Genomic DNA, 22,870 nt, shown 5'->3' on the forward strand with positions numbered 1-22,870 from the left:
CTGCATAAATTCACAATTCTGAATTTAAACAATGCAGTTTCACATTTTTCATCTGCAGAAAATCGATAATTTGCAATATTAAGATATAAAAGAAACATCAACGCATTTCTGAAGTGACAACGAGACATTTTGTGGTGGTGTTGTCAGTCACTTTTGAAGCTAAGTGTTAGTCCTAATTAAATGATCATGGAACAAGTAGTGATAAAACTAATAAGTGAGCATACTGTAATGGTAGCATCTTGAATCTCTTGAGAAATAACATTGGGCAAGGAAACATGCATTTGTAGACCAGCAAACTTGCAACAAACATGTATACAGGAATATTATGATGCCTGTACATATAAAAACATCATATTCAGAATACGGCTCCAACCTGAATATAGATCTTAAACGGAATTTGATGTGCATGCAAACATAGTCAATTATTAAATATTCAGAAAATGCCAATGAGTGAAAAATTAGCTGAAAATGTATAATATACAAATAGTTAATGGAATAATAATGTAAACTGTAATTCTGTAAGTAAATGGAAGTGTGTGTAACAGTATGTTGAAGATCAATAATGTGCTATAGAGTGAAGTAACTTACCTTGTCATTGATTGTAGGATAAAACTGGCTGCAGAAGAACCGGTAAGCAACCACAGGCAACACACACAGTAGAGCTGTCAATGCAACAGTCAGCCACACGTTGGACTGGTTAAGACAATTCCGGGCAGTTCCTGGACACAACAAACAAACACACAGTATGCACTCTATTTGCACTACTATCAAGTTTTTCTTAAAAATTAGTATGCAAAACAGCATGTAATATTTCAACACATTTCACATTATAGTATGCAACATTATCGTCACATTACCTTGTGCATTTTATTTCACAGTAGTAAGCTAGTAACAAAAATAATATACATTTAAAGGGATACTCCACCGAAAAATGAAAATTCTGTCATCATATACTCACCCTCATGTTGTTTCAAACCTGTATGAATTTCTTTCTTTTGCTGAACAGAAAGGAAGATATCTAGAAGAATGTCAGTAACCAGACAGTTTTAGATACCTTTGACTTCCATAGTATATTTTTTTCCTACTATAGAAGTCAATGGTATCTAAAACTGTCTGGTTACTCACATTCTTCTAGATATCTTCCTTTCTGTTCAGCAAAAGAAAGAAATTCATACAGGTTTGAAACAAGGTGAGTATATGATGACAGAATTTTCATTTTTCGGTGGAGTATCCCTTTAAATTTGTATTTGTAAAAAAAAAAAAAAAGTCCTGCTTACCTACAAATGCAAAAGAAGATGGACGTAACCGGAAAAGTCCATCGGTATACATGGCGAAGGTCAATAGAAAGAACATTCCTAAACTTCCCCAAACGTAGAGATGGTTAACAACAGTCCAGTATGAGAGGTCCAGCCCCAACTATAGGAAAGATAGAGCAGAAATTAGTTGAAATGAGTGAAAATGAACCATCCAATCAAATGAATAACACACAGGCACCTGCAGCGCAAGGTTAAACTGACCTGTACACACACGGTGACGGTGAGGCAGGTTTGAGTAATCAGTGCGAAGGACTGATAGTCTGCACCATCTCGCCCGTCGTCTCTCGCCGTGTCATATATAGCGGCGTAAGGCACAAAGAACAGCACCAGAGAGCTGTAACAGCTGTGAAGTGCACACATCATGAAAGCACGTTTACTGAAGTACTGGCTCAACTGTCCTGGCACATACAGCTGAGGGATCTCGAGACTCCAGCGATCATTCACATCCTGAAGAAACATAAAAAACAATAGTGTGTAATATTTCATTTCAATAAAAATTGAATTATAATATACAAATAGTTCATGGAATAATAATGTAAACTGTAATTCTGTAAGTAAATGGAAGTGTGTGTAACAGTATGTTGAAGATCAATAATGAAAAGATCAAAAATTGAATATAATAGTATGCTACAAGGTCTCATTCATCTCCTTAATAACAGACAAAAGCATGGTAAAGTGACACATTTTAGTGTTTGTTGAAGATTAATATAAAAAGAGTCAACTCCTTGCTCTAAAAATATGTTCCTTCAACTGTCTGTATCCAATGTCAATCAGAATTGCATTTGTTTGGACATACACAGATATAAATAAATTCCCCGTTATGGTGCATATTCTACATCCCAAATTGTGATTAATACAAATATACGCCAGCCAAATGAAATAGCTTGGTTTAAAATTGGTTATGGAAATCAGGTTTAAATATTTACATGACACTTAATATTCAGCAGCATTTGACTGATTTGACTGCACTGATGCTATTGGATGAGAACTCAACTTATCTGGATGATGACATCACTGTTTTCTGCAGAACTGCTTTATAGCTGAATTGAACTAATTTCATAAGTGATGTACTTTACACAGTTGTTGAACTAAACTGAATTAACACTGAACTGATTTCAACTGAATAGTGTCTTTTTAGAGCTGCTTTACATCTAAATATAATTCTGTTTGCATCATTGAATCATTATTTTCCTGTTTATCACTGTGAATCTGCTTTGAAACTTTGACTTGACTGATATAACCCAATTTTGTTTAATAAAGGAACATTCTTATGCATGTAACAACACACACACACACACACACATATCCTACCTGGTCAAACAGACTCATTCCCAGAACAGGCAGGGCAGTGTATACCAAATTATACAAGGTGATGAAGCCTTCATCATATACTGTCTAGAGAGAGATGCAAGAATAAAAAAACGATTAGTATGTTTATATTAAGCAAAGTTTTTGAAAGGGTAATTGCACGGAAAGAAGAACTGGCTCACCTGAGCGGAAAAGCCGCAAAAAAATGCGTACCAGAAGTGCACAAAGGTAAAGGTGAAGTTCTTATAGAAGAAGTAACGCAGGAATTTGCACATGCGCAGGTATGACCATCGCCCGTGTACCAGCAGGAGGCGCTGCAGGAAACGGAACTGAGCAAAAGAAAAGTCACTAGACAGCACTGCTTGCATCCCCTCCTGACCGCTGATACCCACACCGATATGAGCCGCTGCAGACAGAGGATACAGGCAATGAGATTCATGTAAAACAAAACCACAAGCTGAACAATCATTAACCATTATTTATTACTACTGGATTACTACTTGCATGTCATTTACATTGGTTCAGTTTGGTGAGAGGACATTCTTCTAGAGAACATTTTATTGGGCACATAATAAATGTATAAATAAATAATATCTGCTAAAAGTACATTAGCATATAGATTTAGTTTCAACGCTACAGTGTTGTTATTGTAAAATAAAACGTAAAAAAAATTGTTTTCTGTAATTGAAAGCTGAAATAAAAGAAAATGTATTATTATAAGAATGAAAACTTAAATGAAGAAAACAAACAAAACTACCCGAATACGTTTAAACTGAAGTACTAAAATTGCTCAAATTAACTGAAATAAAAATAAAGCTATCGGAGAAAAAAAACTACTAAAAATGACAAACCTAACTAACATTAAAATGAAAAATAAAAAAATAAAAATAAAAACGGATTCAAAATCTTAATAAATACTATAAGAGTACATAAATAATACTAAACACTGCAATGCTATTGACAAGGATTAAAACCTACAAATTCGAATTCTTATTTAATACCCACAGAAACGTTAGATTTTTTTCACATTCTGTCTAAAATGCTTTTTTTTTTTTATCATAAATCAACACAAAGAAGTTCCTACGGATGTTTATTTTATCATCTGTAATGCTGAATTCACCTTTAATCATGCTAACATCATTAGCTCCGTCTCCTATGGCCAGAGTGACCGCTTTCTTATATTTCTTGACGAGCTCGACCACCTGAGCTTTCTGCAGAGGAGTCACTCGACAGCAGATGACCGTCTTGCACATGCACGCCGCCCGCAGAAACTCCAGCTCCATGTTGCTCTCCAGAGCGAATGCCTACAAACACAAAGATCACAGACAATTACATTACAGAGTTACACAGTCACACAATGTGGAAAGTTCCTTAAAAAAATTATTTGTTACAATATTGTGTTACTCCCAAAAAAGGTAGCTAATTGTGTAACTTAGTTTTAGTTTTTTTGTGTGTGTTACTTATGCATTACTTTTTGTCACCTGGGCTGGGCTTGCTTGTTTTTTGATGAAAATAAAAAAGTTTTATTTTTTGGCAAAAGTAAAGGCCCTTTCCCACCAAAAGTGAAATGAATAAACCTCAGGCTGAAGAAAATGCAAATTTACAGCTGTCCAGTAGAGAGCGTACTAGCAATACATTTTGGGGGTTTTTTTGTAAAAATGAAACACAAATGTGATGTCATTCTTGCTTTTTGGTATGATTGAATTGGATTATCAAAGGTCAGCAGCAAAGACATGGGCTAATAAAGTGAGATTAAATAAAGTATATTTGTATTATTTAACATATTTACTTATTGCAGGTTTGTGTAATATTCTGAGTTTGCATTTCACTGTTATTATTCATTTTGAGGAATACTGAATCTGTTTTTGAGCAAGTGAGATGAGTAAATGTCTGCTAACATTTAGTCTATAACTACAATAACCATCATGTTAGGTGTCAGTGGATAAACGGGAAAACAAAGTAACTTGCATTACTTATTTGTGTGTATATATATCTATATCTATATCTCTATATCTATATATATCTATATATCTATATCTATATCTATATATATATATATATATATATATATATATATATACCTATATCTATCTATATCTATATCTATCTATCTATCTATCTATCTATCTATCTATCTATCTATCTACCTATATCTATCTATCTATCTATCTATCTATCTATCTATCTATCTATCTATCTATCTATCTATCTATCTATCTATCTATCTATCTACATACATACACAAATCAGTAATGCAAGTTATATATTTACACATATATATATAAATACCGGAAATGAGATAGTGTCACTCTGGGCAGCCACACACATCTCAGTGTCACATTAGGACATTAGACAGAAGAAAGTATAGAGGAGTGATAGAGACTCTTTCTCTCACCAGACTGTGTCCGTTTATCACCAGTCCATAATCTCCGTTTACGTTTTCATCCTGAACCACTTTAGGAGTATTACCAAGGATAATCTCAGGAATAAGAAATTTATCTTGTTCAGTATCAGGACACATCTTTAGTCGGGCATCCCTTTTCAAAAGAGAAACAAACAGAAATATAAGAACAACAGAAATGAAGTAGAAACATACAACAAATGTCTAAAAACTACATTTTGGATATGAAATTTCATTGAGATTATTTAAATTCCCCAAGAGAACACCCTATTTTTGGAGGCCCACCCAAATGAGTAATGTTTCCTGCACCCATGCGTTTCAGTACATGATGCAATGATGTCATCTGCATGAGGTATATTACCTCAGCTCCTGTCTGACCTCCTCGGGTGAGTTAGATGTAACTATAAACACGTCGTTCATCTCCTCCCTCAGCAGGTTACATGAGTAGCCAATGTTCTCAGCGGTCTCTATTAGAGAAAGACAGACAGTACATCAAACTTAATAAACAATCCTGCCAAACATGAACAGAAGAGCACACACACATGATGGGTAATCATTACATTAATTAATGATTATAAATGGCACAAGCACTGAACTCATTATATTACATAATTTTAATCATTGCACTTTCATAATGCAAAACATAGAAGTTTGAGTTTAGGTCTAAAATAGTCTTTTGGAAAAGATTGTGTTCCTTAAAATGGCCTCATGAGATGCAAAGTACAGTAAAAGACTTAGGTTTACTTTTATGCATATCAGTAAACTCCAATTTTCCAAATAACACCAGGGATACAGTGAAATATGAAAAGGGGTCAAAATGTTTGAATCAAATAATAAAGCACCTTGCTTGTCCCCAGTGAGCACCCAGATTTTGATTTCGGCTTTGGCCAGCTGTTCAATGGTCTGAGCAACTCCATCCTGAAGTTTATCCTCTATGGCCGTGGCTCCAATTAACTACACAAAAAGGACAAGATGAAGAAGAGACGACAAGCATGTTAGCCTCACATTCTAAAAAATAGCTAATATTAAGGGTGAATTAAACAGAGCATCAAACTATAACCTTTAACGGTGCTGAAAAAGAAAAGTTCAGTTAAACAAAACCAAACGGCTATAGTGAATATTATGTGTGCTGTCTACAAATGAAGTCACAGACCAAAAGCACAAGAGGTGCAGGCAAATGACATAATATTTATATTTGCTGCGATTTATATGATTAAAAAGAAAATGCTAGCAAAATAATCTAAGAAAAAAATTTGTGCTTTTTCATTCTTGGGACAAAAAATATTTTTCTATCACATATTTTAATATCTTATATGATAAGCTAGTCACTTGATATTTTCATACACATATAAAAGGATGGTGCTGGAGAGTGTGTATACCATCATGTCTTTCTCTATCTCCTCATATAGTTTGTCCAGTTTCTCTTCCCGTTCATCCATGGCCACACTGGACTCATGGTGGCGCTGTTTCCACTCTGAAAAATATTCCTCATCCAAATCCTTATATGCTAGAACAAGAGTCCTCAATCCCTCTCCTGCAAAGTCCTACAGAGTCAGAGAGAAAAATATGAAATCACCATCAAATATAAAGTTAACGGGCAAGATATATACTATATGTTAGTCTGTGAATGACGGGCATTCCGATTGTGAGGAAATCTTCAGCTGGCTGGCAGGAGCCGCCACTGGCATGTCACGTGACCTGTCAGTGGCTGGCTGGCAGTCTGCCTTGGCAAGTTTCAGAAACCATTTATTTTTGGCAGTTTTTGTGTTTTGTGTTCCTCCCTCTCTAGCTCATTTAAAATGCATCTTTTGAAATGATTATGTTCTTTTGTATGATTGATGTTTTGGGTCCGGTTATCCCAATTAAAGCTGTCAAATGGCCGTGATCACGACTGGTTGCTTACTGACGCTTTGCTGGACGCTCAATCAACAAATATTCTCTGTTTATGTAATCTGTATGAAAAGATAGAGATGTCAGTCATTCTCATGGCAACTCATTATCTGCTAATGTGAACACGCCTACAGAGATGCAGGAGTTAAGACCGCAGTTTGAGCCAGCGGCTCGAATTGATAAGGCTCTGGCCCTGTGTCCACAGACAATTCACCCTCCTCCACTTCAGGTGAAGGTGGGGGAGAAAAGTCCTCGACTTCAAATGACCGCTCTGTTGCAAAGCTACTGGCGTCACTCCAGTCACTCTCCATCTTTGCGAGTCTGACAGCAGCTGTCAATTAATCCGTCACTGCGGGTCTCAGGTGCACCCCCTCTATCTCATCCCTTCTATCTCCACTGGGGTCTGCCCACTTTTTCAGCATTTTTCAAATATTGCCAGTGGGTGCAGTCAGGCTCTGACCAGGGGTTGAGTTACCCTTTAAGAGGTTCTGCTTGAGTTTGGGAATTGTTTACTGATTATATAAACAGTAGACAGAAAGCCAAGGCAATTTACAAGGTTTTGTAATAGAGCTAAATTGTCTAAAGTGTGTGAGAGCACGAGAAAGGCCCTGTCCCAAATGGCACACTTCATGTGCACTTTCGGTCTTCTGGACTTACAATGGCTGTCGCGTGCGCGTGTCCGTTAAGTCCGTGAGACCGCAGTGTGTCCCATTTGTCATTTTTAGATCTCAGAAGGGTGCTCGCGAGCGCCCCCAAGTGGTCGATTTGGGCCCTTGATGCGCACTTTTGCCGAGCCCGCGCTGATGCGGGCTCCGCAGCAGACTTCTTCCCGACAGTCAAAGCGGCATTACGCCACGAAAGTGAGGACTCACAGGAAGACCGCGAGTGCTTAAGGTTCCATTTGGGACAGGGCCAAAGATAAATATTTTGTGATCTTATCATGTTCTCACTAGCGCCCTCTGGTGTTGACTCACATTGAGGTGTTCTGTGGTGACCTCCATCAGTTTGCTGCAGGAGGGATGTAGTCTCTCATAAATGATGGTGTCTGCTCCTTTACAGTACAGGGAGAGTTTGCCCTCTGGATTGCGAACTGAAAGAAAACCACAAATCATATGAGAAAGGAGTCTTCTTAATCACTTAATTGGTGCCAGCCAATGCCAGTGTGCATACCAATCACAGACATCCTTTTTCGCACGTTGTTAAAGTCAAGGATGGCTAGCAGCTCATAGCTCCTCTGAATCCCCATCTCCTCTATGGTCACTGTCTCAGGGCTGCGCGAGCGGAACACAAATCCGAAATTACGTGCGGCAGTGACCAGAGCGCCCTCATCAGGAGACTGGGCCTGGTACACCAGAGCACCTACACAGCAAAACAGAGGGGAGAAAATGCAATGCATGTTTTAATGTACACATACATACAGTATATTAAAAGAATGGCATGTTATACACAATCACTCACCCTCCTTTTTCTCTTCTGCCATAACAGTGTGACAGAGAGCGAGTAATCTGAAGAAAGCATGGACGTCTGGAAGCTCCAGCTTTATAGCCTCTACCAGACTGTGATCATAAAAGAGGAACTTTGGGTCCGCCAGCCGGTTAAAGGAGAAATCCACTGGTGCCATTTCCTATTATAAAACTCTAACTCATTAACCCAGCAAACTCATTATAAACCCTTGTGTTTGTTTGAAACTTTGCTTCTCACCTCTGTGATCTCCAGCCTCTGTCCACTATAGTGATCGATAACATCTCCTGTAGGGTAGAGAGAAAACACATTTTTAAGTTCAAACAGTATCTGGCTGTTTGATCACGACAGGGGAGTTTTATGTCTCAGGAATACTGCATTGGCAATCTTTTTAAATAATATAGGCCTATAAATATAATAAACAATTGATGCATGTGGGATTGGTCCTGACCATAAGATTTCCCATTGATGGAGCATTTGTTGAAGGTCATGATGTTCTGGGTGAGCGTGCCGGTTTTGTCTGAGAAGATGTATTTGATTTGACCGAGCTCTTCGTTGAGTGTTGTGGTTCGAGCCTCAGCTGGCGTGTCAGTTCGAGCATGATACATGTTCCTGTCCCAGTTGATGTAGTAACTGTTGCCTAACCGAATCACCTCCATACTGCAACACCAGACACAGAGAATGAAAATGACATTCTTTTCTAAATTAGTGCAACATTTTTGCATCATAAAAAATGACAAACTGACAAAACTTTAAATGAAAAAAGACAGAAGCGCTGGAGCCAACAGGGCCCAAGAGACCTAGAAATCATGTGTAGAATATTTCTTCATTTTACATCATAATGTCTTCATTAAGTACTACAGTTCTAACCCAAGTCATAAACTCTCCAAATATTAAATGTAAAAAACAGATTTTCAATGTGTTCTCAGACTTAATACATTTTGGTAGTTTGAATGAATGTTACAAAAAAGTATACAAGAACTCGCACTACCTAACATAAAGTGAGATGGGCACCACAGTGTTGAGGATTATAATATAGGACCAGAAAGTGAGGAACGCTGAAAAAGCTATGTTCTCTTCGCGTGGAAGAAAGGCGTTGAACTTTGACCCTGCCTGGTGTTCCCAAATCCCATTCCCGACAGCCAGAATAATACACATCAGAGCCAGAAGCCCAAAAATCTACAAAGAAAACACAACAGATTAACCAACCTTGCAATATGTTATGAGCAAATATAGACTTTAAATTATTTGATTATTTATTCATTATTTGTTCTGTTCACTTCTATTGTCTATATACACTACTTTTTTAGATATATTTAAAAACATAATTTATTACTCTGATGGCAAAGCTAAATTTTCAGCAGCCATTACTCCAGATCCTTCAGAAATTTCTTCAGTTGTGCTACTTAAAGCTTTTGTGGAAGCAGTGGCATGTTTGTACATGATTTTTTGATGAATAGAAAGGTCATAAATAACAGCATTTATTTGAAATAGAACTCTTTTGTAACATGAAATCTCAATGCAGCATGCATAATATATCAAAAAAAAAAAAAAAAAAACGTGAAAGAGATCTGCAGACTAGACATTCAACTTACAAAGAGTACCAGTACATTCATGAGTCGATCAATGCTCGTCCTCTTAAAGGTGCTTTTCCCACAGTTTTGCATCAACTTGGTCTCTGGGCCTGAAGAACCAACATACTGTGTATGAACCACAACACTTTTTCTTAAGGAGTACAATCTACTATAATGAATCCAATCATAAATCCAGTAGGCTATGATTATTTATTTAAGGGTCAGTTTTTGTCTAGTCTGTTAAGTCTATGGACTGGCAAACCATTTTACACCCTCAAAAACATACATCACACATTCTCTGTAGTAATAAAGAATAATTGAACTGGGACACCAGACAGCTCCAGTACACACATCACACTTCTATCTGAAATAATTACCAGCAAACAGCACCAGGCCAAAGCACCAGTCTGTGTTTCTAAGAGTGCAGCCCCTGAGCAGGACTCGCTCGTTGTCCAGGGAGTATTTCTGTGTGTCGAACGTCAGTGTGCCTGTAAATCGATCCAGACGGTTGTTAGGAGGCTCACAGCACACCTCCCCTGAAGAAAGCACAGAGAAGACCAGAGGAAAGTGTTATTTCTCAGAGACTTAGAAGCTGAGAAGACTTTGGAGTTCTCGGTTAAACTTTTTCATGGACAGCATACTGTAGCTCAGATAATTTGGTCTTGGAAAAATGTTGGTTTTGACTTATGGTAATAGCCTACACTTCTGAGCACAAAATGAGAACATTGGGATCTCTTTTGAATTTGTAAGATTACTGGGGTTTTTATGGAAGTAAAATAATACTTTTTGATATGAATTTGAACCACTGAATTTGTGGAAGCTAATTTGTAAAGCAAAATAAAATGGACCGAAAATTATTTATAACTATTTTTAAACAGAATGAACATTTTGGAAGTGAAATCTGAAAGGCAAATATGGATTATTGAATTTTTAATAATGAAAACGTGTTTTGAATTGAAATATTCACAGCTTAAATATACAACCATGTTGAATTTCAGCCCAAGAAAATGCAAGCCCTAAAAACACAATGCATTAAAATACAAGCAGGGTTAATGCAATGCATATTTTTTCAAGTAGTGCAATTCAACAAGCTTTTTTGTTTCAAAAACATGTCATTATTTAACTTTTTTTGCTTAGGAGAAAAAACTGAGAAGAAAGAAAAGTCTCAATTTGCTTATAGTTTCATCACGTTATCTAGAAAAATAATTGACATATCAAAGATGCAATTTTTATTTTAAATTTTTTTATCAGCTAACAAAACTGAAAATGTGGATTCACTAGTTGCATGATCATAAAAGCCAAATGTGAGAAAAGAAGATTTTGAAAGTTTCGTTGATTGCTGACTCAAGTCATTACAATTAATATCTGTGTGGAAGAGAGATGCTGGAAGAATGATCAGACCGGATGGGGTCAGTGACTGTTTGCATGTCCTGTACAGCTCTGACTGGTTAGATTTCACATAGATATGCATCACATTCACATCGGCGCGCCCGAGATCTCGGAACGGTCCGTATGTCATCATTCACAGTAAGAATCAATGATGCCACAACATTGCACAGCTTCTGGTTGTGAAACCGCCGAGATTTAAATTCCCGAAGAAATGGGATAACCTTTTACAGGTGAGAATGTGTATTTTTATACGCATTAACTCAATAATACAGGTTTTTAAACAGTGGTAACTTTTTAATTTTGTGTTAGCTGACACCTTTGTCTTGTATTGTGTTAGTTTAGCAAAATCTGCTGAAATCTATTGCAGATATAGATATTCATACATGCATCTAACTACGGTTGCAGACACTCAGTCAACTCGCTCTCGAGTGTTTACGGACCGGCTTTGACCATTCCAATATGGCGGACAGCTTATATATTCGGCCCATTGAAAAAGCTGCTAATGAGGCATCTATAAATACATATCTATGAGATTTCAGACATGCCCCTCCCCCTTTGGCGCTCTGTGAATGGAAAGAGTAGAACCTTAATGTTCTGAATCAACGAGAATACTTTTAGTGTGCAAAAACACACAAAAATAAGGACTTTATTCAACAATTTCTTCTCTTCTGTGTCAGTCTGAGCCGGTGTTCTGATGGTGAACACAGAAGCGTTGCATTTTGTTTACAATGTGCACAGCAGGCTTGTGCACAATTCAGAATTGAATTGAGAATGACTCAATAATTCCAATTCAGTTCTTGAATTTGAATTGAATTTGAATTGATGTCAAAAACAGGATCTAGAATTACAATTCGAATTTGAATTAATGGAAGCAGAATTGCAATTCAATAAAAATTAAAAGAAATTCATATACATATTTTAAGTGAAGTGTTTAACAATGAAGCTTTACAGTATATGTCAGATATGATTGCATTTAAAATGATATTAGTTTGAACTACTTGTACAGATTTCATTAAAAGGATATGTTTTCCCCCAGCAATGAATGTTAAAAGCTCTAGTCACAGAACAAATAATTAAGTTTGATTTATTGTAATTGTAATTTTGTGGAACATGATGGAACATGACTCCATTTCCCAGAATGCTTTACTTTAACCAAGTATTTAAAATGGTTGCTAAACAATTTGAGGTGGACATTTGTTTGAAAGCACAATTTGATGGGCAACACTGGACTCTTTAAGTTTCAGAAGTCCCTTACAACTCTTCACTCTGCACCTGTTGAGAGAATCTTTAGTGTTGCAGGAAAGATATTCAGACCAGAACGGTGCAGACTCAATGAAAAAACATTTGAGGAGCTATTGAGAATTAGATGCAACAGTGTTGCTCAGTAATTTTTTGCATTGGAATAAATGATAACTGCATTTACAACAACTTTGTGTTTGTGTGATTACTTTGAAATGAAAATTACATTGGAACAAAACTAATTAAACAAAATTGAGGGGGTAATTTATTTCAAGAATTTGATCAATATCTATTTTAGAACAAAATGTATGCAGGGTTGAGGAGTAAATAGTTACGTGAAATGAAATTTCTGTTATTAAATTACTAAATTAATGTAATTGTATTTAGTTGTATTACTGAGGTAAAATGTTTAATTCAATTAGTTACTAATCAACTTCAAACGAAATTGCTTTGCATTGATAAAGTTATCCAAATAAAGTAATCCAAACCACATTTATAATGAGTAACTAATAACAGTAAGCAATAACATTTCCAAAGTAACCTTCCTAACACTGAATGCATGCGAGACTCAACACATTCTTTCTGTTGTGTGACTGTGTGGAATTTCTTTGAATTGCCATGAATTTAATTCCACTTCCTGTCATTCCAATTCCAATTCAATTCAACGTCCTGTGGGGAGGAGTAAATTCAAGGCCAATTCTGAAATTCTGAATTTTGCACAAGCCTGGTGCACACAGCGTCAGAGACTGACACGAAATTTCATCAAAAATATCTTCATTTGTGTTCTGAAGATGAACAAAGGTCTTATGGGTTTGGAACGACATGAGGGCAAGTAATTAATGACAGAAATAAACATTTTGGGTGAATTAACCCTTTAAGGCATCTTTACACAGCCAGACTAAACCATGCCTGCTCTGACCCTCCTCAGCACCTAGTAACAAAACATACAGTTTTAATTGCGGTATAAATTAATTTATGCCACCTCTAAGCAGCATTAAACAGTGACATAAATGCCACTTCAGAAGCGCTTCTGTGTCACCTTTTACAGTATAAATTTGCCATTAGATTTTTTTAGATTTTAAAGTGGCACTAAAACACTGTCATTAACCACAGTAAGAAATTCTCTTTTTCTTTCTCCTCACCATTGAAAGCAGCCAAAGCCTCTAAATTGTCCCCCATGTCTCCGGTTACAGTCAGAGCCTGTTTAACCTTCAGGTTTGTTTCTCTGTGTGGAAAAATTACAAATCAGGAATCTAGTACTTCAACTGTAAAAACACAATCCACTGTGTATTCCTCATGAGGTAATTTCAGCTTAATAGAGAAAAAGTGTTTAACATAGCTTCAAATATGAAAACCCCAGCAACAATCCCTCTGTTTTGTTTCTTGTACTCACCCATCCAGCTCTGCAGTCTCAATGTAGATCAAGTTGAGCGGTTCGCTGCTAGACAACAGGAGCAAATCTGCCTGTGAGGAAGATGCAGAGAGATAAGGGGATTTTAATTCAATATTAATTTACATCTGATCTTGAATCTTTACGTAAAGATTTACATTTTAAATTATGTAAATGTAATATAAATGTAAATCTTTAAATGTATTACTGTGACAAACTGGTTGTTCTCCAACTTTATGATGTCTCCCACTTGCACATTCATCCATTTCTCGCTGATCAGTCTATTATGAAAGAGAAAGACACATAATTCTGATTACAAAAAGTTGCAACACTAAGGGTGTGTGCATCATTCGTTTCTATTTAACTCAACATAAATTATGAATGCACAATCTTGCGGAGCTTGATTTTGACATATGAGGGACCACCAGAAATCTGGTGAAAACAGATTTCTGACAACATAGAATATAAGGCATCATTCTAGTAGCTATTCATTGTGTGTGTGTGTGTGTGTGTCAAGTCAAGTCAAGTCAAGTTTATTTGTATAGCGCTTTTCACAATACAGATTGCATCAAAGCAGCTTCACAGTATTAAATTAAAATAATACAACAAAGTTTGTTTCAAGAGGAATTTATTGATTGATAAAATTAAATTAAATATCCCCAAAATATCCCCAACTGAGCAAGCCAAAGGCAACAGTGGCAAGGAACCGAAAAACTCCATCAAGTGACCTAATGGTGTCCTAAAACTCCATCAGGTGCCTTAATGGAGAAAAAAAAAAACCTTGGGAGAACCCAGGCTCAGTCGGGGGCCAGTTCTCCTCTGGCATTGGATAGAGGCCGGATTGTAGTTTGAACTGTAGGATTATATGAATGCCTGGCTGAAGAGATGCGACTTTAATCTAGTTTTAAACTGGGAGAGCGAGTCTGAGCAACGAACAGTATCAGGAAGACTATTCCAGAGTTTTGGAGCCAAATGTGAAAATGCTCTCCCTCCTTTGGTGGTTCTGGATATCCTAGGTATGACCAAAAGCCTTGAATTTAGTGATCTCAAAGAGCGCGATGGATTATAGGGCGATAGAAGATCCGTTAAATAGACTGGAGCTAAGCCGTTTAGGGCTTTATAAGTCAGTAGCAATACCTTGTAATTAATACGGAACTTTATAGGTAACCAATGCAGTGATGATAAAATCGGTGTTATATGATCATATTTTCTTGATCTCGTAAGAACTCTAGCGGCGGCATTTTGGACTAACTGTAGCTTGTTTATTGAGGATGCAGGACAACCAGCTAATAAAGCATTACAGTAATCCAGTCTCGAGGTCATGAATGCATGAACTAACTTTTCTGCATCAGAAACTGATAGCATATTACGTAGCTTAGCAATGTTTCTAAGGTGGAAAAAGGCTGTTTTTGTAACATAAGAAATATGATTTTCAAAAGACAGGTTGCAATCGAGTATAACACCCAGGTCTTTTACTGTAGAGGATAAAGTAACAGGACATCCTATGATGTTAAAGTTGTATTGTGCGAGGTTTTGTGGGCGGTTTTTTGAACCGATAAGTATTACCTCTGTCTTGTCTGGATTTAATAAAAGAAAATTACGCGTCATCCAATCTTTTATATCTTTAACACACTCTGTCAATTTGGAAAATGTAGCGTTTTCATCCGGCCGTGATGAAATATATATTTGAGTGTCATCAGCATAACAATGGAAACTAATTCCATGTTTCCTTATAATATTTCCAAGTGGCATCATATATATTGAAAATAACAGGGGGCCTAATACAGATCCCTGCGGCACTCCATAGTTTACTGGAGTTATGATCGATTTTTCTCCATTTAAATAGACAAAATGGTAGCGGTCAGATAGGTATGATTTGAACCAGCTTAGTGCTTGTCCTTGAACACCAGTATAATTTTGTAGTCGATCTAAGAGTATTGTGTGATCTATAGTATCGAACGCAGCACTAAGATCAAGTAAAACTAGTATTGAGATACAGCCTTGGTCAGAAGCTAAAAGTAAATCATTTGTGATTTTAACGAGCGCAGTTTCAGTGCTATGATGCGGTCTGAATCCAGACTGAAACTTTTCATAGATATCATTTTGTTGCAAGAAAGAGCCCAGTTGAGCGGACACCACTTTTTCTAATATTTTAGACATAAATGGAAGATTTGAAATGGGTCTATAATTTGCTAGATTATTATGATCTAATTGTGGTTTCTTAATGAGAGGTTTTATAACTGCCAGTTTAAATGTTCTTGGAACATGACCTAAAGATAAAGACGAGTTAATAATATTGAGGAGAGGCTCTTCCACTACAGATAACACTTCTTTCAGTAGTTTAGTTGGTATAGGATCTAATAAACATGTTGTTGTTTTAGATGAAGTGATAAGTTTATTTAACTCTTTTTGTTCTATAGTTGTAAAGCACTGTAATTGTTCTTTCGGGGTGATAATTGAAGCTGAATTGTAAGGCGCGATTGAAGATTGAACGTTTATAATTGTGGTTCTGATGCTTTCTATTTTCTCAGTGAAGTAGTTCATGAAATCATTACTACTGAACTGTAACGGGATATTTTGTTCGGGTGACGTCTGTTTATTTGTTAGTCTAGCCACGGTGTTAAATAGAAACCTTGGATTGTTTTGGTTGTTTTCTATTAGTTTGCGGAGGTGCTCAGCCCTGGCAGCTTTTAGGGCCTTTTTATAACGTGACATACTGTCTTTCCACGCGATTCTAAAGACCTCTAAATTAGTTTGTTTCCATTTACGCTCTAAAATACGGGTTTCTCTCTTTAAAACATGTGTAGTATTGTTATACCATGGTGCTTTATTTTTCTCTCTGACCTTTTTTAATTTAATAGGTGCAACCACATCCAATGTTCTAGAGAGAATGGTGCTCATAGTGCTAGTTAGTTCTTCTAGTTCATCTGTTTGTTTGGGTTCAGGCAGCAGCTGAGACAGATTAGATAAGCAATTTGAGAAATTATCTATGGTGGATGGGAGGATTGTTCTGCCTGGTTGATAACGCGACGCCGCATGACATATTACAGCAGTACGTAATATGCAAGTTACCATGTAGTGATCAGTGACTTCATCACTTTGTGGAATGATATCTATATCGGTTGGATCGGTTCCGTGTGATATAATTAAATCGAGTGTATGATTAAGACGATGAGTTGGTCCGGTGACGTTTTGCTTGACCCCAAATGAATTTAATAAATCTGTAAACGCAGCTCCTAACGCATCATTTGGATTATCTACGTGTATGTTAAAATCTCCAACAATTAATGCTTTATCGACATTGACTAATAGGTCTGAGAGAAAATCTGCAAACTCTTTTAGGAAATCAGCGTAAGGCCCTGGCGGTCTATATACGGTAGCCAAGGCTAGAGATAATAGGGATGTTTTTCTAACATCTAAGAGCGTAACATTTAGTACAAGTACTTCAAATGAAATAAACTTATAACCCGTTTTCTGAGTAACATTTAGAATATCTTTATAAATGGTTGCAACACCTCCGCCACGGCCAATCAGACGGGGCTCATGCTTATAACAGTATCCAGGAGGAGTAGACTCATTAATACCGAAATAATCATTTGGTTTAAGCCAGGTTTCAGTAAGGCAAAGTACATCGAAGCTATTATCTGTGACTATTTCATTTACAATAACTGCCTTAGGTGTGAGTGATCTAATGTTTAGAAGACCTAGCTTTAGAAATAGTTTTTGTTTACTAATAGCAACATTTTCTGTTTTAATAACAATTAGATTTTTCCTAGATCCTGCATTAGATTTATTATTTGATCTCACTAAACGAGGAATAGACACTGTTTCTATGCAATGTTCTACACTAGTATTTATATCAGTTGAATTGGTGCAGCAGAGACTATGATTTGGACTTTTGGTTACTAGTCAAAGGGTATTTAACATTTTGGAGATGTTATCTGACAGAAGATCCGCTCCGAATCTGCTTGGGTGTAAGCCATCAGCACGGAAAAGCCTAGGACGCTCCCAAAACAGATTCCAATTATTTACAAAGAGCAGTTTCTGCTCATTGCACCATGACATTAACCATTCATTTAGCGCAAATAATCTGCTGAATTTTTCATGCCCTAGTCGGTACGTGGGAAGCGGTCCTGACACAATGATCGTTGGTTTAAGCCAGGTTTCAGTAAGGCAAAGTACATAAAAGTACATGTGTGTGTGTGTGTGTGTGTGTGTGTGTGTGTGTGTGTGTGTGTGTTTTCTGACAACATAGAATATAAGGCATCATTCTAGTAGCTATTAATTGTGTGTGTGTGTGTGTGTGTGTGTGTGTGTGTGTGTGTGTGTGTGTGTGTGTGTGTGTGTGTGAGAGAGAGAGATCAAGATACAAGAACACAGGTCAGAACAACAGGAAGAACATTTCTATGTGTCTACAGCTGTGTCCTGTTGGGATTGATGCATTTGTTTTGTAGTAAGTTCAAAATTCAAAACATTCCAGATTAAACCAGAGATAGTATGAAAAGTAGATGCACCATTTATAGAAATTGAAAAAACTACCACTCAGTAGCGAGGCTGTAAGAACAGAAGTCCTGCCTTTATATTAAAAGAGCCAATCCCCTTATAGGTAAATGCACCATTTGTTTGTTTGTTTTCTATGAAAAAAAAAGGGGGGTGAAGCTGGTGTCATATGAAAATAATTGCATAGAAAAGGTGTGCAGGTAACAAGTAAGACTGAAACAGAAATATGGCAGCCACTCACTTTCCATTGATAAGTACATTCACCTTACGGTTATTCACTTGCCTGTCACTTCTGTGGCGATTCTGCAAAGAAATAAAAAGACAAAAAAAGACTGAAGGAAAATAATGGAGCAAGAAACCATATGAAAGCAAAAAGAAAATGATAACAGAAGCCCTTATGGGATAAATGAATCTGAAGACAGAGAAGAGAAATCTTTAAATCTGTTTTTAAATGCAAAGATCTGCTGCATCCAGAACCTGGCTCATTCCAGCTTTATGAACGAGGAGAGAAAGAGGAGCAGAGGAGCGATTCCCTAATTCCCCTCCACTTCCCTCAGTAGGAACATAAGGACTATTGTATTCCTGCCGTGGCTGAGGTGGCTCCTGTTCACTGTATCAGATTTTCCAGTCCACCACTGACAAATTCAGACCCGTAACCTTTTGCTTTACGAGTTTCTGCTGTTCGGAGGAAAGTTTGCGTGATGCCCGTGTGCCAAAGTAAAGGGCATTTAAATTAGACGTGTACTGAGTATTATAGTAAAAGCTGTCATTTTCATTAACTAAATGTCATTTATTTCCAACCAGACCATAGGAAAAACCGAGGTAGCTCAATTTGCGATCTAGCAGAGGGTCTGGGGGTTCTCGGGATTACAGGGGGACTGAAAAAATGAGTACTAGTAGCTGTAGTCTGATTTCAACAATATTGAAAGAATTTAAACTCCTTACCAGGTACAATGCAATATTTATGAAAAGCGGGATTTTGGGACTAATGAGATTTCATCCAGAACTTTACGGCATAAAATAATCACACAAAAAAATGCATTAATTCTTTATATGGAAAACATAGCCTTTATTTTCCCCTTAACATGCTGTCTTAGATGTTTTAACCACAGCAAAATAAACCAACAGAATTAAGGACTTTGGGAATACAGAGCAATGGCAAAGCTTTAATAATCAGTCTTTGGCATATATAGTTAAATCACAGTCAGATCGCGCTAGTTCCAGTCAGGAGGGAAAAAAATGAAAGAAACATGAACAACGGATGAATAGATCTTCAGTGTGTTGCATACAGTCACATGTGTGTACTTACAATATCATCAATGGCATCTTTGGCTGCAGTCACTGTTAATACCAACACTAGAGGGAAGACAGTGGTGAACCAAGGCAGAGAGGAAATAGCAGGAATAACCTACAATACAACACACATACACACACACGTTAAAATGTGCTTTGAATGTTGCAATGTGATGATTAAGTATTAAATGCAAAAGCCAGCAACATACTGATAGCCACAGTACATCACATTGTGAGCCAGAGATGGTGCACTAGTAAATATGTGAATGGGAAAAAATGTATCACACAATATGACGGCATGATCTGAGCTAAGACACACAATTCATGATATCATTATTTCGATTATAGTCTTTATAGATTATCTGTACTGAAAAAAGTTGAGCGGAATATTTTTTTCACACAATTACAAAGAAACTGCAAGTATCACATTGAATTAACCGTGAAATCTTGAAGTACAAAAACTGTTATTTTTTTGTAAAACATACCCTTATAATATATATTGGAGAGCCTGAGAGGACAACACACAATTAATAAGCTATTTTTACCACTAAGTAGAGTGGCTGTAAAGCAATTTTCACTCAGAAGTTGCTAGTAAATTTCACATCCAATTAAAAAGAAACGGCAAATTTTAAAGCAGAAAAACAAAAACAAAAATATTTTCTGGTAAAACATACTCCAATAATCTGTTTTATTTACAACTTTGAAAAATCTGTGTCTAATTTAAAATGTTATTGATAACGTAATTACTTTCCTCATTAATTTACTACTGTATATGGTAGCTGTACTTGTATGACTGGAAATAGCTGCCATTGAGTGTAACGGAAAAGGCTGCAAAGTCAAATGACTTGCCTTAAAGTCAAGGCTAATAAAGAGTGAGCTAATAAATTTATAGGGTCATGACACAATCATTATTGCACAAGTATTTAGTCATTTAGAATGCGTGGGGCGTAGACTTAATACGGGAAGTTGGGGTCATGTTTTGATCACATTCTTTGCCAATATGCATGACTAAACATCCTCAAAGAATGAAAGAAGAAACATCCTCAAACTTTGATAACACTGTTTTTATTATCCATTTTAGACATTCTACTAACTTTGCAACTACATGTTAACTAGCAGTCAGTAGAGTATTAGTAGACTCTATGCTTATCTGCTAATGCTTTATTTTATTAACATTTTATTAAGTAAATAACTTTGCAAGAAGATCAACTTATTCTACTAACCCTAACCTAACAGTCTACTAATACTCTGAGAGTTAGCTGACATGTAGTTGTAAAGTTAGTCATAGTTAGTAGAATGTCTAAAGTGGACTCTTGAAATAAAGTGTAACCCTAACTTCCTTTGTCTCGGACTGACTTTGATTCCAAATCATTATCAATTGAGTGAGTGAATGAATATATTAATGAACTAATGAAAGAATACTCTGAAGATCCAGAGCTTCATTCAGTAAACTGCGTGATGTATGACGCACCTGTAGGGTGAGCAGGAAGAGGAAGTAGGCATTGGCGATCCTCTGGAACTGCTCAAACAAGTTGAGAGGCAAAAAAGTGAAGGGGTTGTATTTGGAGGTCTTGATGGAATTGGTCTTCAGGAAGAAAAGATAGAGATGAAAGATGGTTCAATAGTGTTTTGCAGACATCATCTTACATGCGTCTAAAGATCAAACATGCTTATTTCCTATTAAGATAGCAAGTAAGATTTTACACATTTGAATCTCAAAAATACAAGCAATATATAACAAATATAAGTGACAGTGACAAATAACAAGTGTTGGACTGTGAGAAAGTAAAAAAAAAAAAAATTCCAAGAATGGAATCGAAAATAGCTGCAATCTGTTAAGAGGAAACGGGAGGTTCCATATAATGTCATCATGACACATTCGGTCATCTAGGCTATATCTTCAGACAAAACACAAATGTTAAATTTTTGTAGGTTTGAATTAGAGTAATTTTCTGTCACACTGATTTCATACTCACAGCATATCTGAAGGATGAGTTATATTCTCTGTCGTTTGCTCTGATTTTCCTCTCCACCTCTATAAACAAATATAGAGAAAAACTTTAGATTAGGCTTTAGATTAGGTTAATTTGGTTAGGTCAGGCAAGTTTGTAATTTGCAGCCCTCTTCTGTAGGTCATTGATAGGACAAACGGATAGTCCCGTCCTAAACAGTTTACAGTTTTTTGGGGGAAATCAACCAATGAATGGATTACTCATACAGTAGTCTCTGCATACTTCGCTAGGATAGAATCCTATGATGTAAGACTTTGGTTAAAGGTCAAAGCTGTGTGTCATGTCAGTACCTCTCTCTCTTTTCCGCGTACAGTCTAAGCCAAAGAATGGCATGGCTTCCTTTCTTCTTTTTCAAGGATTAATCATCATTTCTCTGAAAAGAGAACAAAACGATTGTCTGAGAAAGAGTGTGTTAAACTGCTTAAAGGTGACTATTTTTAAAGGGATAGTTCACCCTAAAATTGTGTCATCATTTACCCACCCTCATGTTTTTCCAAACCTGTATGAGTTTCTTCTATCTGTAGAACACAAAAGAAGATATTTTGCAGATTTTGACTTCCATAGTATTTATTTTCCTACTATGGAAATCTATGGCTACCGTCAACTGTCTGGTTACCTACATTCTTCAAAATATCTTCTTTTGTGTTCAACAGAAAAAAGAAACTCATACATGTTTGGACTTGAGGGTAAGTAAGTGATGACAATTTTTATTTTTGGGTGAACTTTCCTTTTAAGCACTTTTTGTTGAAATAAAAGCACCAAGACATCCTGACTTTTGAAATTTCAGTGAATAAAACTATGCTGTGACACATCTTTTACACAAACATACACACGTGAACACATTGATACACTACCAACTAAAAGTTTGGGGTCAGTAAGATAGTCTGTTTAAGCAATTAGCAAGGGTGCATTACATTGATAAAAAGAGAAGGTAATGACAATAAATGGGACACTGAAGGTTGGTGTAAAGGCTGCTGAAAATTCAGCTTTTCCATCACAGAAAAAAATTATATTTTAAAATATATCAAAAGAGAAAACAGTTGTTTTAAATTGTATTAATATTTCACAATATTACCGTGGTGAACATAAAAGACTTC

At 36.5% G+C, this 22,870-nt stretch overlaps 1 protein-coding gene across 4 annotated transcripts in view; it reads right to left on the minus strand.

The window, feature by feature from the left end:
- atp8b5a (ATPase phospholipid transporting 8B5a) overlaps window positions 1–22,870 on the minus strand; it is a 36,152-nt gene that overhangs the window by 2,434 nt on the left and 10,848 nt on the right. For 2 of the 4 annotated variants that reach the window (XM_082170194.1, XM_082170195.1), the window contains exons 2-27: window positions 22,064–22,146; window positions 21,738–21,796; window positions 21,233–21,346; window positions 19,778–19,876; window positions 18,710–18,771; window positions 14,177–14,249; window positions 13,972–14,042; window positions 13,721–13,803; window positions 10,328–10,486; window positions 9,972–10,060; window positions 9,368–9,555; window positions 8,828–9,036; window positions 8,617–8,663; window positions 8,374–8,539; window positions 8,086–8,274; window positions 7,890–8,005; window positions 6,405–6,569; window positions 5,868–5,979; window positions 5,387–5,492; window positions 5,020–5,161; window positions 3,745–3,928; window positions 2,807–3,030; window positions 2,628–2,711; window positions 1,518–1,763; window positions 1,278–1,416; window positions 589–719 (exon numbers count right to left, since the gene is read on the minus strand). In XM_082170194.1, coding sequence (XP_082026320.1) covers window positions 589–719; window positions 1,278–1,416; window positions 1,518–1,763; window positions 2,628–2,711; window positions 2,807–3,030; window positions 3,745–3,928; window positions 5,020–5,161; window positions 5,387–5,492; window positions 5,868–5,979; window positions 6,405–6,569; window positions 7,890–8,005; window positions 8,086–8,274; window positions 8,374–8,539; window positions 8,617–8,663; window positions 8,828–9,036; window positions 9,368–9,555; window positions 9,972–10,060; window positions 10,328–10,486; window positions 13,721–13,803; window positions 13,972–14,042; window positions 14,177–14,249; window positions 18,710–18,771; window positions 19,778–19,876; window positions 21,233–21,346; window positions 21,738–21,796; window positions 22,064–22,106 — 3,300 coding nt within the window. In that variant the 5' untranslated portion in view covers window positions 22,107–22,146. Of the gene's footprint in view, window positions 1–588; window positions 720–1,277; window positions 1,417–1,517; window positions 1,764–2,627; window positions 2,712–2,806; window positions 3,031–3,744; window positions 3,929–5,019; window positions 5,162–5,386; window positions 5,493–5,867; window positions 5,980–6,404; window positions 6,570–7,889; window positions 8,006–8,085; window positions 8,275–8,373; window positions 8,540–8,616; window positions 8,664–8,827; window positions 9,037–9,367; window positions 9,556–9,971; window positions 10,061–10,327; window positions 10,487–13,720; window positions 13,804–13,971; window positions 14,043–14,176; window positions 14,250–18,709; window positions 18,772–19,777; window positions 19,877–21,232; window positions 21,347–21,737; window positions 21,797–22,063; window positions 22,147–22,870 lie in introns of those variants that run through there. The other 2 variants (XR_014206156.1, XR_014206157.1) reach the window with 2 other exon arrangements.

The sequence above is a fragment of the Leuciscus leuciscus genome (assembly GCF_965113295.1).
Source record: "Leuciscus leuciscus genome assembly, chromosome: 5".
Lineage (NCBI taxonomy): Eukaryota > Metazoa > Chordata > Actinopteri > Cypriniformes > Leuciscidae > Leuciscus > Leuciscus leuciscus.